This window comes from Antrostomus carolinensis, unplaced genomic scaffold (assembly GCF_000700745.2).
Source record: "Antrostomus carolinensis isolate BGI_N321 unplaced genomic scaffold, ASM70074v2 scaffold5565, whole genome shotgun sequence".
Classification (NCBI taxonomy): Eukaryota; Metazoa; Chordata; class Aves; order Caprimulgiformes; family Caprimulgidae; genus Antrostomus; species Antrostomus carolinensis.
Window position 1 is genome coordinate 19,473 of NW_010316974.1, and position 13,731 is coordinate 33,203.

The 13,731-nt window shown below is 37.4% G+C and overlaps 1 protein-coding gene across 3 annotated transcripts; it reads right to left on the bottom strand.

Moving 5' to 3' along the window:
* Positions 1 to 1,131: 1,131 nt before the first annotated feature.
* METTL6 (methyltransferase 6, tRNA N3-cytidine) lies at positions 1,132 to 12,820 on the bottom strand. Of its 3 annotated transcripts, XR_728019.1 has the most exons (6): positions 12,363 to 12,820; positions 11,558 to 11,692; positions 10,206 to 10,376; positions 7,729 to 7,870; positions 4,594 to 5,016; positions 1,132 to 1,142 (listed from the first exon to the last, which is right to left on the bottom strand). XR_728019.1 is itself a non-coding variant. In XM_010168409.1 (5 exons), exons 1-5 carry the CDS (start codon positions 12,642 to 12,644, stop codon positions 4,868 to 4,870), a joined length of 879 nt encoding a protein of 292 aa, XP_010166711.1. In that variant the 5' UTR covers positions 12,645 to 12,820; the 3' UTR covers positions 4,586 to 4,867. The 3 variants fall into 3 exon arrangements, 2 of the variants coding, with proteins under 2 accessions (XP_010166711.1, XP_010166712.1); XM_010168409.1 differs by lacking the exon at positions 1,132 to 1,142 and having other exon boundaries at positions 4,586 to 5,016; XM_010168410.2 differs by lacking the exons at positions 1,132 to 1,142; positions 11,558 to 11,692 and having other exon boundaries at positions 4,587 to 5,016; positions 12,363 to 12,755.
* Between the last annotated feature and the right edge of the window lie 911 nt (positions 12,821 to 13,731).

Below are 13,731 nucleotides of genomic sequence, written 5' to 3' on the forward strand. Positions count from 1 at the left end.
TGGAGTTGATATGACACATTTAGCTTAAACAAGCAGAGACAGCAGAGACACCTCAAAGTGGGAACTCTGAAAAAGCACAGAAGTGACAGTGAAGTATAATGCTTCTTACAAGTCAAGGGAGAAAAGCAAACCTAGATTTATATTTTCACAGCTGCCTTTCCAAATCCTTCACTTCATATACTCTACAAGCATGCATTGGTTACACCTATGTCTTTGGCAAAGACCTTCAGAAGCAACCGAATTTTCCAAGGATGAGACCTAAGATTTGCTGGAAAATGGGGTATATGTTCCCAAACAGCATAATTTAAGTAGTGGTACACAAAATCACTAGTCATTTGGAAGAATCTTGTAGCCTTTTTCTTGTGCCCTTGTCTTCCCTGATTTCACAGCAGCAGTATTTTCTCCCTGCTGCAAACACAATGAATGGTGCATATCACCCTGGAAAACAGGAATGAAAAAAGTTCTCTAAGGGACTATCTTACCTGGAGAACAGCTTTGCCCTTGCAAGCAATGCCTGTGTGCCTCCCCATAGCAGGCTCATCATCTGCCTTTGTTCTCATAAGTGAACTCATATTACAAATACAGAGCACAAACATACTGATATTCTGAACCCACTGCACTCAAGGGCCAGATGTTTTTGCAGAATGTATAACTAGTAAATGTTTGCTCCCCAATGGTTCATGATCCTTCCTAATAACAACAAGCATAAACAGTGAAAAATTCATCAGAGCTATACTACAGGAGGTAAAACTCCATAAACAAAGACTTACCTATTTTCACTAACTATACCTTAACACTATCTTCCCAATATAAAATTCTGCTTCCCAGATAGTCTTGCATGTATTACTAATATTGCACACAATTAGACGTTGCCCTTCTGCTTGTCTGTAACATTAGACTAGTTTTGGAAGCTGCAGGCTTTCATTCTCAAAATTTCACCTTTTAGATGAACAACTCATTAATTGCATGTCATCCCTGGCCTGAGAAACTCAGAATTTTTTATTTTTTTTTTCCCCCAGAACCTTAAACATAACATTACCTTTTTTCCTTCACATACTGATTCTCAACACTGGTGTCCTCTCCAAATATATATATATACACACACCTATACATATATCTATCTATATATCTCTTTCAAATAACTCTTCCAGTAAAACGCTTCCTAATTGGTAATTTGTATCTCTCAGTATATTCAGATGTAGAAACTCTACAACAGATCAAGAAAAAAAAAAAGAACATCATCAGTTAGGCCTATAAATGACCTTTCAGATTTCATATAGCAGTTTTCTCTTATGAGACCAACACTGTATGTTTTACAGTTGGCTGCTGATGCTTATAGATGCTTGAGTTTCAGGTTCCACTTTTATAGCACTTTGTTTCATAGGAATTATGCACAATCCACCATGGGCATAGTATTGTATCAGCTGCTTAAATATTCTGCCTTTGGAACCCAAGGAACCTTCAGGTACTTGAAAGACGCACAGAAATAGCCTTTTAGTTATCAAATAAAATAAACAAAACCTGCTGTGATACCACTGCTTTAAAGTTCAAATAGATTTTTCTCAGCAGCCCATATTTCTAAGGAAACAAAACTTATCCATTCACACAGTATATGCACAACACATGGGGATTTCTCTCTAGTCTTAGCCTGTTGTCAAACACATTAGACAGTATCAACCAAATCTGACAGAACAGTAAAGGACATGAAATGTCAGAAGACTCAAAGACATAACATTTCTGTAAATTTGATGAAAATAGCCAACAGACAGACCTTACTCAAGTCCTCACTGAGACACTGCCTCATTAACATGATACCTTAACACATGCTGTCTAATTCCAGTAGGAGACAGTAGATAATCCCACACCAGAAAGTCACATGTAGGATTCCCTAACCAGAGGAAAAGCTTTAACCATGGTTCATACTTTATTAAAGATTAGAGAATGTAATCACAGCACATCAAACCATTACAAAAATAAATAAAAAAGGGGTTTTCTTAGTCCCAGTAATTCAATAATTATGTGTTACTATTCTAAACACTGCCCAACACAGTGTGATGACATGAAGTAACTTACTACTTATGCACACCAGACAGTACATCTAGCTCAGCTTAAGGGAAGCAAATGGAAGGTCTTCTACAGACAACTGAGTCGGTCTCAGTAGCCCCCACTGACTGAATACAAAATCAAAGAACAACTAAGACATTTATTACAATCATGGCATAGTAGCTTGTCTGTGCAAGGTGAGTAAGATTCAGTGCATGTACATTTTTTTCCAAGTCCTTTTGATGCTATTTACCCTGATTACCACATCTCCCTAAGTACAGTCCTTACGGTATCTAAGGTATGGGTATCCCTGGCATGTGTTACCTCTGGTGAGCTTACATGAGCTTGGATAGGCTGAAGGGTTGGAGGGGAAGTATATCCACTTTACTCAGCACTAAAACAGACACATGGACCCCATCGATTATTGTGTCTCATATGATGAGGCAAGGATTTCTTAAAGCTGACTCAACTTCCTCAAACTTTACCACAGTTACAAAAACTTGCAATGATTTAGAGTTCACAGAAGCAGGGGTATAGAGACCAAATAAAGCTTTCTGATCATTCATTTAAAAATAACCTCTGCCTTATGACAACTACAGCTTTCTGGCAAGGGGCACTAATGCATGGTACTTTATTTTCCAGGTCTAACTGGAAATGAGATTGAATGAGAAATTAAAAAAATTAGAAATCCTGCTCTCTGTTTAATGTGTTGCTATGCAAAAAGTAACAGTAGTTCCTCAAGGAGAAACACACAGAAAGACTGAAGCTACAGCCAGCTAAAAAAAGGTGTACTACTGTCCAGGCAACGGTTAGTTCAGTGTAAAAATGAAGTCAATGGCTGTCTGCAGCTACATCTACTGGGCTGACTCAGACCTTCTGATTAATATTTTTAGTACTTGCCTACATTTAATTTCCTTTCTGGAATGCCCAGTTCAGTGCACTTGCCTTTGCATATGCCAACAATCATATGGCAAAGTGACGAGGTGCCACGCCAGGCAATCCTTCAGTCTCATTTATGTGCTGTATACTCTAAAAAGGACCAAAGATTAGTCTTGTAAGGCACTTGGTGTTACAGAGGTTCAAGCCCCACTAATAATCAACAGAGCTCAGACGACATGCAGTCACTGCAGAACTGCTGTACTAAAGACGAACACTTGCTGAGGGAAGCTGCAAAAATATGATTGCTCATATTAGAATAATGCTATATTTGTTATACCCTGTTTTAACATATTTTTTCATTTACTAGATATTTATTACTAGCACGGCAGAAAGTGCTAATGGGTTGCACAGCAGGGGTCATGAATGCATAAATCCCCAGGATGATACTCTCCATAAAAAAAAGATGTCATGTAATAACCATCCCCAAAGAGCCGTTGGGAGAATTGTGTAGTTTAATCACTTATTTCCTCTGAGGCCAAAGTTTGATGATACAATAAATCCAGCTTTTGGGCTCACGTCATCACAAAAAAAACCCCAAAAAACCCAACCTGTGATGCCCTGATGCAAAGCAATTATCTGCTGCAAATTTATTTATAAACAACACACAAGTCCAGGGGAATGACAGCCCAAGTCAGTCACATATTAATACATACTGCAAGAGATTAAATCCCTTGAAATAAAGGCACAGGTTTATCAATGCCTTCCCCAGTCTATTTCCAAGTATTTCCAAGGACAGAGGTTCCACAACTTCTCTGGTCTCTGTCCCAGTATCTGACCACCCCTTACACATAAAAAAAGCTTAGTATTTCATTTGAATTTCCTTTGTTGCAACTTGTGTACATTACACAAGATCAGTACAGCCCATTGCACAAGTCACCAGATACTTCTGAGATTCCCCTCCTGCATAGCAGGTGTTCAAAATGCAGGTTAAAGATCCAGCCATGTTTGTGAGATTATGTCATCTAAGAACAAAGGAGAGGTTCTGAAATGCTAAGCTCCGGGGCTGTTGAAGGAGAAAGGATTAAATTCCTTCAAGCAGTTAAGTCTGTGGCAGGCTATGAGACACAGCATCAATACAGTGGCTTTTAGTGATAAGAACAGCAAAGACCAACACCTTTCCTGAGACTGATGGAAAAGAATGAAGACCTCTATTGAGGAAAGAAGCAGCTGTTTACACTTGGTATAAAAGAAAGTACTTCTGACTCACTGATTTCAGTTCCAAATGGGAAACTGAGGGGCTATTTCTGCTCATCAAACGAAGAACAGCTGAAATTAACCAGGGATAAAGACAACCTGATCCTCTAATAGCTTTATTCAAGCATGAAATCAGATTTGTTTACATATCTAAATGCTGAGCATATTACAAATATATCATTATTAAAATACCAAAGCAGCTTACATTATACCACTCACTGAGTCTGTTTCATTCCTGTATCTGAGAAATTACACTGAGAAGTCTCACAAGCATTGAAAGCAGATGAAATGTTCTAACTTTAACAGGTTACAAAAACCATACATGATACGAAACACAGGATACTTATTTAAGAAATAGTTTTTAATAAAAATTGAAATAACAATTATGATAATAACTAATGAGTGCTTAAAATTAACCATATTTAGTGTGCTTTACCTGATTCTTCAACAATGCTGCACAGGATTTACTTTAGAGGCAGGAATACAGATACTCAGCTGGTTGCCTGCATCACTAAACCATCGTAAATTTTAATTAGAAGGAGCATTCATATTTCGTATCTGAGGATGAAAACCAACAAGAGGTACTGGATGCAGTCATTTCTGGTTTACTGGAAATATGAGCACACACAAGGAAAAACTACATGCTAGCTTCCATTTCAAACATGTAATGCTGTTGCTAATCAGCAAGAACTTATGTCTTACTGAAAGGCTTTTGAAATTTGCTTTGAAGGAAAACTCTTGGAACACGCAAATCTTCTTTCCTATTGACAGTTTCTCGATGCACATATTCATTGACCACTTGCTCATATCCCTCAGCCTTGAAAAGCTGAGACAAGAACTCTGGAAGAGAATTTTAAAAGATAAGATTAAATATTATGCTGTTTTTAAAACACTAGACAGCATTTATATAAGGATACGTTCTTATGTGTTATAGCATGGAAAACACACAGGCTTTCAGATTTCAACCAGTTCTATGCAGGCAAACTGCTCAACAAAAATCAATACAGATCTCCTCTAGAAACATCAATCTAAGTAAAACAGCTTGTAAAACTGGGGCTTAAGCTAGTTACTCAGTTTAGTTTCCAAAACTTGCCACATCTCTTATTTTTGAGCCTCATCATTCTCCTTGTGACTGACACCACTGCATTTTCCCTTTGCGTAGCTGACCTTCGCTAGCTGAATACATCACTTCTTACTTCAAATATTTCAAAGGTAATCCAGCCTTGCAGACACATCTCTGCTTGAGGAAGAATACCAGCCTACCACACCAGACATTCACATGCCATTGCTTAGCAGAAAAAAGGACAAAATGGGAAAGTGGATATGGTAGTGCAAAGACTTCACTAAGTCAAACTGGAAGTATTTTCCACAAAAAAAAGAATCTTACTTAAAGCATATCTCTCTTAGGGAAGGCAGAAGTACCTCACAAACAGGTTTGACCTATGCAGCAGAGAGCAGTGCTCATGCTGTTGACTTGCCACGTTAATTAAAAATCATAACTCTTCCTTTCCCACACCTTGTTTCTTTTACTCAGGTGGCAATTTCACAATAAATTTAAGTCATTCTAAACTTGTGCTACTTGATAGAAAACAAAGACATGCAATTTTTTCACTGCTCAGGGGGATCAGCTCAATGAAACAGCTGATCATGAGGGTACAGGAACCCCAGCACTAGAAGAGGTAGTGCGTTGAGGAAGGAAGATAAGACTACCCACTTTGGTGGTAGTGCAGGCTTATATCAGCCTAAGCCCACCATGAAGCCACATGCACTAGTAAACATAGTGTGTTCATCTAAAATGGAGGATTCACATCAATGAAATACAAATAAACAGCACTTAATTGTGGACCTATCAAAGTCTCATTGTGAGGAAGTTGCGCATATTTTATAACACAAAACTACAAGCATGCATTCTTCCACATATTTAGTATTATTTCAAATAGTGGAAGAATGAATTTTTTTTTTTTTTCCATGGAAGAAGCTCACTGTTGTTATCTGAGGACAGATACATTATAAATAAGTACAATTCAAATCATCCCATGCAGCAATTACTTGGTATACAAGTGTAGTGCTATAAACAGATGAAAAATAGTGTGGGTTGCAAACTGTGCAGAAACGATGGGAGTCATGTTCCTAATAACAAAAGAATTCTCAAGCATAAAGCAATATTTATATGAAAATCAGGGACATGAATGAGATCGTAATGACTGAAAATTGGAGCAGGGGTGGTCCATGAGACAGTCACAGACCAATCCAAGGCAAAATCATTGCTAAAATGAGCAATATAAGATAAATTCTCTTTTCTCCCTCCTTCATCTTCCTCTTCCCTATCTCAATTCTTCCTGCAAAGTAAACATGCATACTAGTAAGGAATTTCTCATTCAGAAACAATTCTAACACACAATAAAATTGGGATTTAAAATTCCACAGCTAAGTCAGGCTCTTATTTGTTCCCTTTAGCATCCATTCTCTTTGTAAGAATTAATTGTTTAAACAGAACTAAAAATCACTCAATAAATAACAGTTCTAGAAATGCTCTGATGAAGCTGTAGCACAGCCTGCATTATCTTAGATTTCATTATTGTCCTATAAAGAATAGGGAGAGCTCAGACAAGATGAATGGGTTTTATATATCAGAAGTGTATCAGTAATACATTATGTCATAAAATATGAGTAACATTTACTTGGCTCCAAATCAGTCTCTTCAGTGGCTGTATTTTGCTTTAGACTAAGAACAAAGAGCCCCACAGAAAAAAAAACACACAGCTTTTATTACACAATGCCCTATAATTGATAGTGGGAAGTAACAGTTCACTAAAGTTTAGGATGAGAAATTGGGAGTTAGAAGACAAGCTATAATCCCAATTCATTGGGAGAGTCTAAGCAAATTCCTTCATGTCTCTGTGCTTCAAATTCTCCACCACTAAACTGCAATAATTACTTTACTTCCTAAAGCATTCCAAGCACTGAACAAAAACCTGTTTATATACTGTATCACAAGGAAATGTTTTCTGTATCATCTTTAAAAAAAAAAAAAACCAAACAAAAAACCAACAACAGAAAACAGAGTGACCCCAACTAGTCAGAGCTACCTCAGCAGGATTTGTGCACAAGCTTCTCAGCACTGTAGTCATGGTTCTACTTTAGAAGTCATTGACTTCTTCAGTAGACCTCATCTTGCACACCAGGAATAGCCTTGCAAAAAGAACGATGCCAAGATAACTGCTGAGTTGCTTCACGAAGATGATAAATTCTGTTACTGAACATTGGTCTTTTTTCCTTTAGATAACAATTCTGAATGAAATCTACCCAATTCAGAAACTGCTCTTGGCACATTATAGCACACAAGAAGCTTGTAAACAAGAATGTGCTACAAAAAGTCCTACCAGACTAAATACCCTCTTCCTCCCATAAAAAGGATGGCAAACAAAGTACACCATGATTTAACAGTTCAGCTGCACAAAACAAAACTTTCATGGACATGTTGGCAATTCCCTGAATCAAGTTTAAACAGAAGATTCGCAGAAAATAAAGCACGCTGTAGAAATGTCTTACCTTCAGTAAAAAAATATGATCTTGTCCCATCTTGTCTAACATAGAAGTTTTCTCCAAGTTTGCTGCCAGATTTAAACCTGAGCATTGCATGATCATACAGTCCATAGTCTCTGAACAAGACACACTTCCCTGGTTTTAATACCTGCCACATAATACATATATGCTTTAAAAAGGTAAATGGATTTAGCCATATATATGCATATTTGTTTGTATATACATACAGACCCATACACATATAACTAAACAAGGTATCCTAACACATTCAGTACATAAGTGACATATATATTGAAATCATTTCCTGTGCAACAAAAAAATTGTATGTAAACTGGATTGTCCACTCTTAAAAATGCTTCCCCATGAACAGTAGACTACAAATAGTTTTAAGATACCTACTTGGGTACTGAGCAGCAAAATAAGCTTTTTGCAACACTTCAAATACAGAGGAAAAAAGAAAATATGGAGTTTAACAATAAAAATTAAATCCTAACAGGGCATTTTCTTTGTTGGGTAGTATATAGTTGTCCTGGTTTTTAGCTGAAATAGAGCTGTTTTTCTTTTTAGTAATTAGAAGAGTGGTGTTTTATTTTCCAGCTTGGTACTCGCTGGGAGAGAGACGCTGATACCATACCAATGTTTACATTTTTGTCCCTGGAAGTGAAGGACTTTGTGTCCACAAGCACAAGATTTAAGGGGGATGAAGAATATTTAAATTAATAAACTTAATTGACAGTTAGATATGCCAATGGGGTATTCCATATCATATCATGTCATGTCCAGTATATCAGTGAGGGTCTCTCCCTCTCTCAGCTCTCTCTGGCTTTCGCTCGGGCCCTCACTCTTCCGGGATTGCGGTTTTAGTTCGGGATTGTTGCTCCTCTGGGATCGTTATCTGGGAACGGGCCGGGCTCGGTCAGGAGGGGGCTGAGCTATAACATTGGGTGTCACTTATTTGCATATTTTGTTACTGTTATCATTATCTTTACTATTTTAATATGAGTATTATTTTAAGTTTTCTCTCTATTATTAAACTGTTCTTATCTCAACCTACAAGCCTCCTAATCCTTGCCCCCCAGTCCTCTCCCCTATCCCCTGGGGGTGGGGGTGAAGTGGGTGAACGGCTGTGCTGGCTGCTAGCCAAGGGCTAGCCCAGTGAAACTATCACAATAGTCTAGCACTTGATTCTGCTTAATGACTAACAACAAAATTTAGAATATCATCTTTTTAAAAAATTAGAATACCAAATATACCAATAGAGTAAAACACCAAAATTTAGAATACCATTTCTTTTTTCATGTGAGAAATAAAAACGTTGCAATATAAGAAATAAAAAAGGAACAATTTCAGAAATATTGGTTGAAAGGTTTTTTTAATTGCTCTTTGGTAAAGAAATCTAGCCATAGAGTTTAAAATTTAAAAATACATGGTCATTTGCCATGTTGACTTCAGATATTTGATGCATGTGGAAGGTTTTTTTATTTGCTCTTTGGTAAAAAAATCAAGCCATAAAGAGTTTAAAATTTAAAAATACATGGTCACTGGCCATGTTGACTTCAGATATTTGATGCATGTGACTCTCCTACCTCATCAAATACCAGCTGTATTTGTTAGAGAAGAGAAGGAGTACTTGCCACTTGCAAATTTGTGCAGAAACCTACAAGGGAGTTAAATGAGCCAGGCACCTCCACAGAGAAAACAATAATTAGCCTTTTCATGTGCATGAGCTAAAAACCAATCCTGACTTTGGAAAACAGCTGGAGATATACTAAAAAATCTAACATTCCCTTTTCAAACTACTGATGATAAAACAAACAGGATATATGATAATATAAAACCCCAAATACATACATAGGCATAAATAAAAAATATGTTGACCATTTCTCTCTGTGGTCAATATATGACATCTCTGGGAAATTCTGAATAATCACAATTCAGATTGTTTAAATCACCCTCTGGATGGGTCAATCCTACTCTATCAGCTAACAGGCAGCCCAGGGAGATGAGTCTCTCTAGATTAATGACCTCTGAACACCCCACTTCTAAATCACCACAGATTAAGTGCGTTTAATAATAACAGTAACATCCTAGCTGCAAGTCACTTTATCTTCTGGAAGTCAATTTTGGTTCACTGTCATTCACACCCTATCAACACAGACATTTATGCAACCCACAAACATTTTTTGTAGCATACAATCGAGGAGCCGAAGTCACAGGTTCAGAATACCTTTTTGTTATGTTGATGGCATGCATTAGGCCAGAATCCAAAAAACCTCACAATACCAAGAGAGAAAACAAACATTGTAAAACATTTTAGTCCTGTATACTAGGTGAACTAACTAAATACATCCATAGAATATAGTGTTAAAGATCACCATTACAAGAGGAGTTATTTTCTCAGAAAAAAAAAAAATAATTGTACTTTCAAGCTAAAAAGAATGAAAATGCTGTAAATGAAAGGCTGTAAAATCAACTGGTTTTACCTTGTAAATGTTCTTCAAGACAAGATGCATCTTATCAGGATGAATGGCAGAAAGCACAAATATAAGTGTCACAACATCCACAGAATCTGCTGGTATATTTTCTAGAAGATCATCTTTGGTAAGATCACACTGGAACACTTTACATCTTTCAGTACTGTATAAGGCATTTTTCTAGGAAAATGAAAAGATTATGCTTTCACTGAAAATTAGCAGCATTTCTTATTGCAAAGAAGTAAAAAAACTTGTGAAACTAATCAGTACAATGACACAAAACTTGGTGGCAAAAGAACATTAACTTCCACCAGGTGACTAATGCACTCAGAAATTCTTCACTGCATACAGCAGTGAAACTACAACTACTAGAACAGTCTGTTTTCAGGAATTTGAGAAGGAACGTGCCTTAAGACAGTTCAGAAAACATACCATTTCTGTTTTACTGCTGCTTCTACTATTTAGAAATACAGAAATATTACTAAAATAATTTCTGTATAACAAGTTGATCAAAGTACATCTCCTGAGATGCAAGTAGACTGCAAACAGTTTGGGTTCAGGTCACTTAATCTGCAGCCAGGCTGATCTTCAGCAAGGGCTGTGGAGGCAGGCACCACTAAATCATCCAAAAGCCAGGGCACACACCCAGCCCAACCTCATCTTGCAGTGCAGCTGTGGCATCCCAGGGAGGTGCTGTCCTCTCCTGTTTGCCAGATGTATTTCTTCCCATCTTTCCCATGAGACACGCAGTATGTGTCTTGTGGTCCTCAGTCACAAATGTCCCACAACAGAATGCTTTCAAGTGATACATAGAAATTTCCCTGTGACTACAAACTTAATAAACCAGGAGACTTCTAAAGGCCAAAGCCCCCACCAGCCTTGCTGGAAGACTTGACTTTGGACTGCAATACCTATGAATATTCACAAACATACCTGTTTCTAATCAAGCTACACATTTCCTAAGCAATAACTTTCACAGTCCTGTTTTCAAGATTCTCCTTGGGACTCCCTCTGCCCCACCAATATCAAGGGCAAGTTTGCATTCCAAACAAATTTTGCTTGCACTGCACAGTCAGCAGAGACATAGCAGTGCTCCCAAAAACCAGCGTCTTCATAAATCATTCAAGTAATATACATATATTACCACAATGCTACAATTTGATGCTAAAAAACTAGGTCTTGAACAACAATTCAGCTTTTTGCATAGAGCTCCACAGAAATGAAACAGCGTCCATTTTTTGGCAAAAACTATTCTACCCTTCTTACAAAAAGGAAGGCAAGAGAAGTCTGTCATTACAGTCATGTGTTATTTCAGAAACTTCCAAAGACACTCTAAAAGAAGTACCAAATATCACACCCACCTTCACATACTCAACAGCTCTAGGAGAGAAATCACAGGCATACGCAAAAATATTCAGATCTTCTTCTAAGAGTGGAAACAAGCAGTTCCCAACCCCACAGCCTGCTTCCAGAATGGTAAGTTTCTGATCTGCAAACTGGGGAGGAAGAAATCCAAAATAAAGCACATCATTTTTGTTTTCCTCATGATATGAACAGAGACACTGTTCAATCAGCATTTTAAAAGCTATAATCAATTTTAATTACCATTGATTCAAAAACCAAAGTAGGCATCCATTGGATAATCTGATGCTACAAAACAGAAATCTTGATTTCTGCCAATTTACAAATCTTTTTAGAACATATTAGTATTTCTTTAGTCAGCTACCCCTTAAGTAATCAACAGACTGTTGTATCATTTCTGTCTTTCCTTCAGGAACAAAGAACAACAGATTCACCTAGCTATTCGTCTTAACAATGATTTGTAATTAGCCTGTAATTCTGGATGCTTTTCTTAAAAGTAGTGTTCTGAAGTGCACCAACATGCATCCGAAAATGTCACATCACAGTGAGACAAGTTGTCTATTTAGGACACAAAACAACTATTCCAGATTTTGCTCTTAGTATCCAGTATGGGTCAACTATAAACTGAACTGATGCATCTGATTCTGAGGAGGTATCTTTCATATTAAGAGAAACTACACAGAGCACTGCAAACTTAACATGTGACAGCTCATACCCCAACAACTTTGTTATCATTATTATTATTATTAAATCATTTGGAAACAATCAATCCCATCTTTTACAGAGGAAGTGTATAGGCCTCACCTCCCGACATGCTTTTAACTCTTGAAACTCTCTGGTTGTCCAATGTCTGTTTTTGAAGAAGTTGGTGCTGTTTCTTTTGTAAAACAGATCCCAGTTCTTCTGTGCCTCTTTCTCCAGTTTTAGTTTTTTGAACTCAGACACCAAAACCTGATCTTTTGACAGTCTCTCAGCTTCTTCTGGGCTAAGGATTCTTGCACTATGGACTTTTCTTTGGAAAGCACCATCTTCAGTAGAGGCTGTTATTTTATTTAAGCAATCAGCTGATGTGTTTTCTCGGAACATCCTAGATTCTTTCACACAAATATGAATGCCAAAGATCCAAGGGTGATTTTTTTTCTTTAGTGTAAGTTTCCATCACTTAACTTAGGTAAAATAACCGAGGATCTAGAAGCAGAAGAAAAAAATGAGAAAGAGTTACAGTGTGCACTTACTATGATTTTTTGGTGATCTGTCCTACACGATGGACTGCAATGCCACCAGATTTCTCTTAAATTGTGATGTAAAAGTTAAAGAAGATACATAAAAGAGTCTGCTGGCTTTCCTCCTGCATCCTGGAAAGCTACCTAAAAAAGAGAAAGACAATGCAGCTCTAAGCTTATTTGGACTAAATCTGACTTTGAAAGGAAAGCAAGGGCTTTGTTTTTTGGTAATCCCAGTAAGAACACCTCAGAAAAATCATAACTGAAAAACAGGTGACATTTTAAAGTCCCATTAAAGGTGATGAAACAAACTGTATTTGTGTTAGCACTTCTCCTTCCTGCTCTCACCTCTGTGAGAAAACACTGGTGAAAACATGAGCATTTATAACACCACTCGAACAAGAGAAGAAAAAACAGCACTGTAGCCAAAATGCCCATAGCCAGCCTGTGTCAGGTTTCTTCCTCCTGCCTTCCACTGCCTCCTCCTGAGGATCCATGTCAGTTTTAACAATCAACGGTGATTTTACTTTCAGAAGTTAACAAAAATTGAGCAATTAAAAGAGTTCTGTGTAGGATGGGAAGGGATCCAGATCTTTCCACAGATATTAAAGTAGTTCTGACCTCTGCCTTGCCACAAACATCCAGATCCTGGAAGATGGCACATGTGAATGAAACTCCTGCACAGCTCAGTAACTCCAGGGAAGCCCAGGCAGCCAAAATATGCCACTTGTATGCCAGGGCCCAGAACCTGGCATTAGTGTCATTTTACCAAAACAGAAATGAGAAAAACCCAACAATACCCACGCTAAAGGGAAAAAAAAGAGTAGTACTTCACTCACATATTTTATCTTACATGATACAAACAAGAACACAAAATACAGACGCGCAAATGAAATAAACAACTATCAAAATTTTGTCCAGCTTTCCGGGAGACAGATGACAACCCTATT

Excerpts from the sequence above, each read along its gene's own strand:
- METTL6 (XM_010168409.1), bottom strand. The coding sequence starts at position 12,644 with ATGTTCCGAGAAAACACATCAGCTGATTGCTTAAATAAAATAACAGCC. Across the intron at positions 10,377-11,557 it reads GAGCTGTTGAGTATGTGAAG|AAAAATGCCTTATACAGTAC; the intron begins GTGGGTGTGATA and ends TCATTTTCCTAG. Across the intron at positions 5,017-7,728 it reads ATCATATTTTTTTACTGAAG|AGTTCTTGTCTCAGCTTTTC; the intron begins GTAAGACATTTC and ends ATTCTCTTCCAG.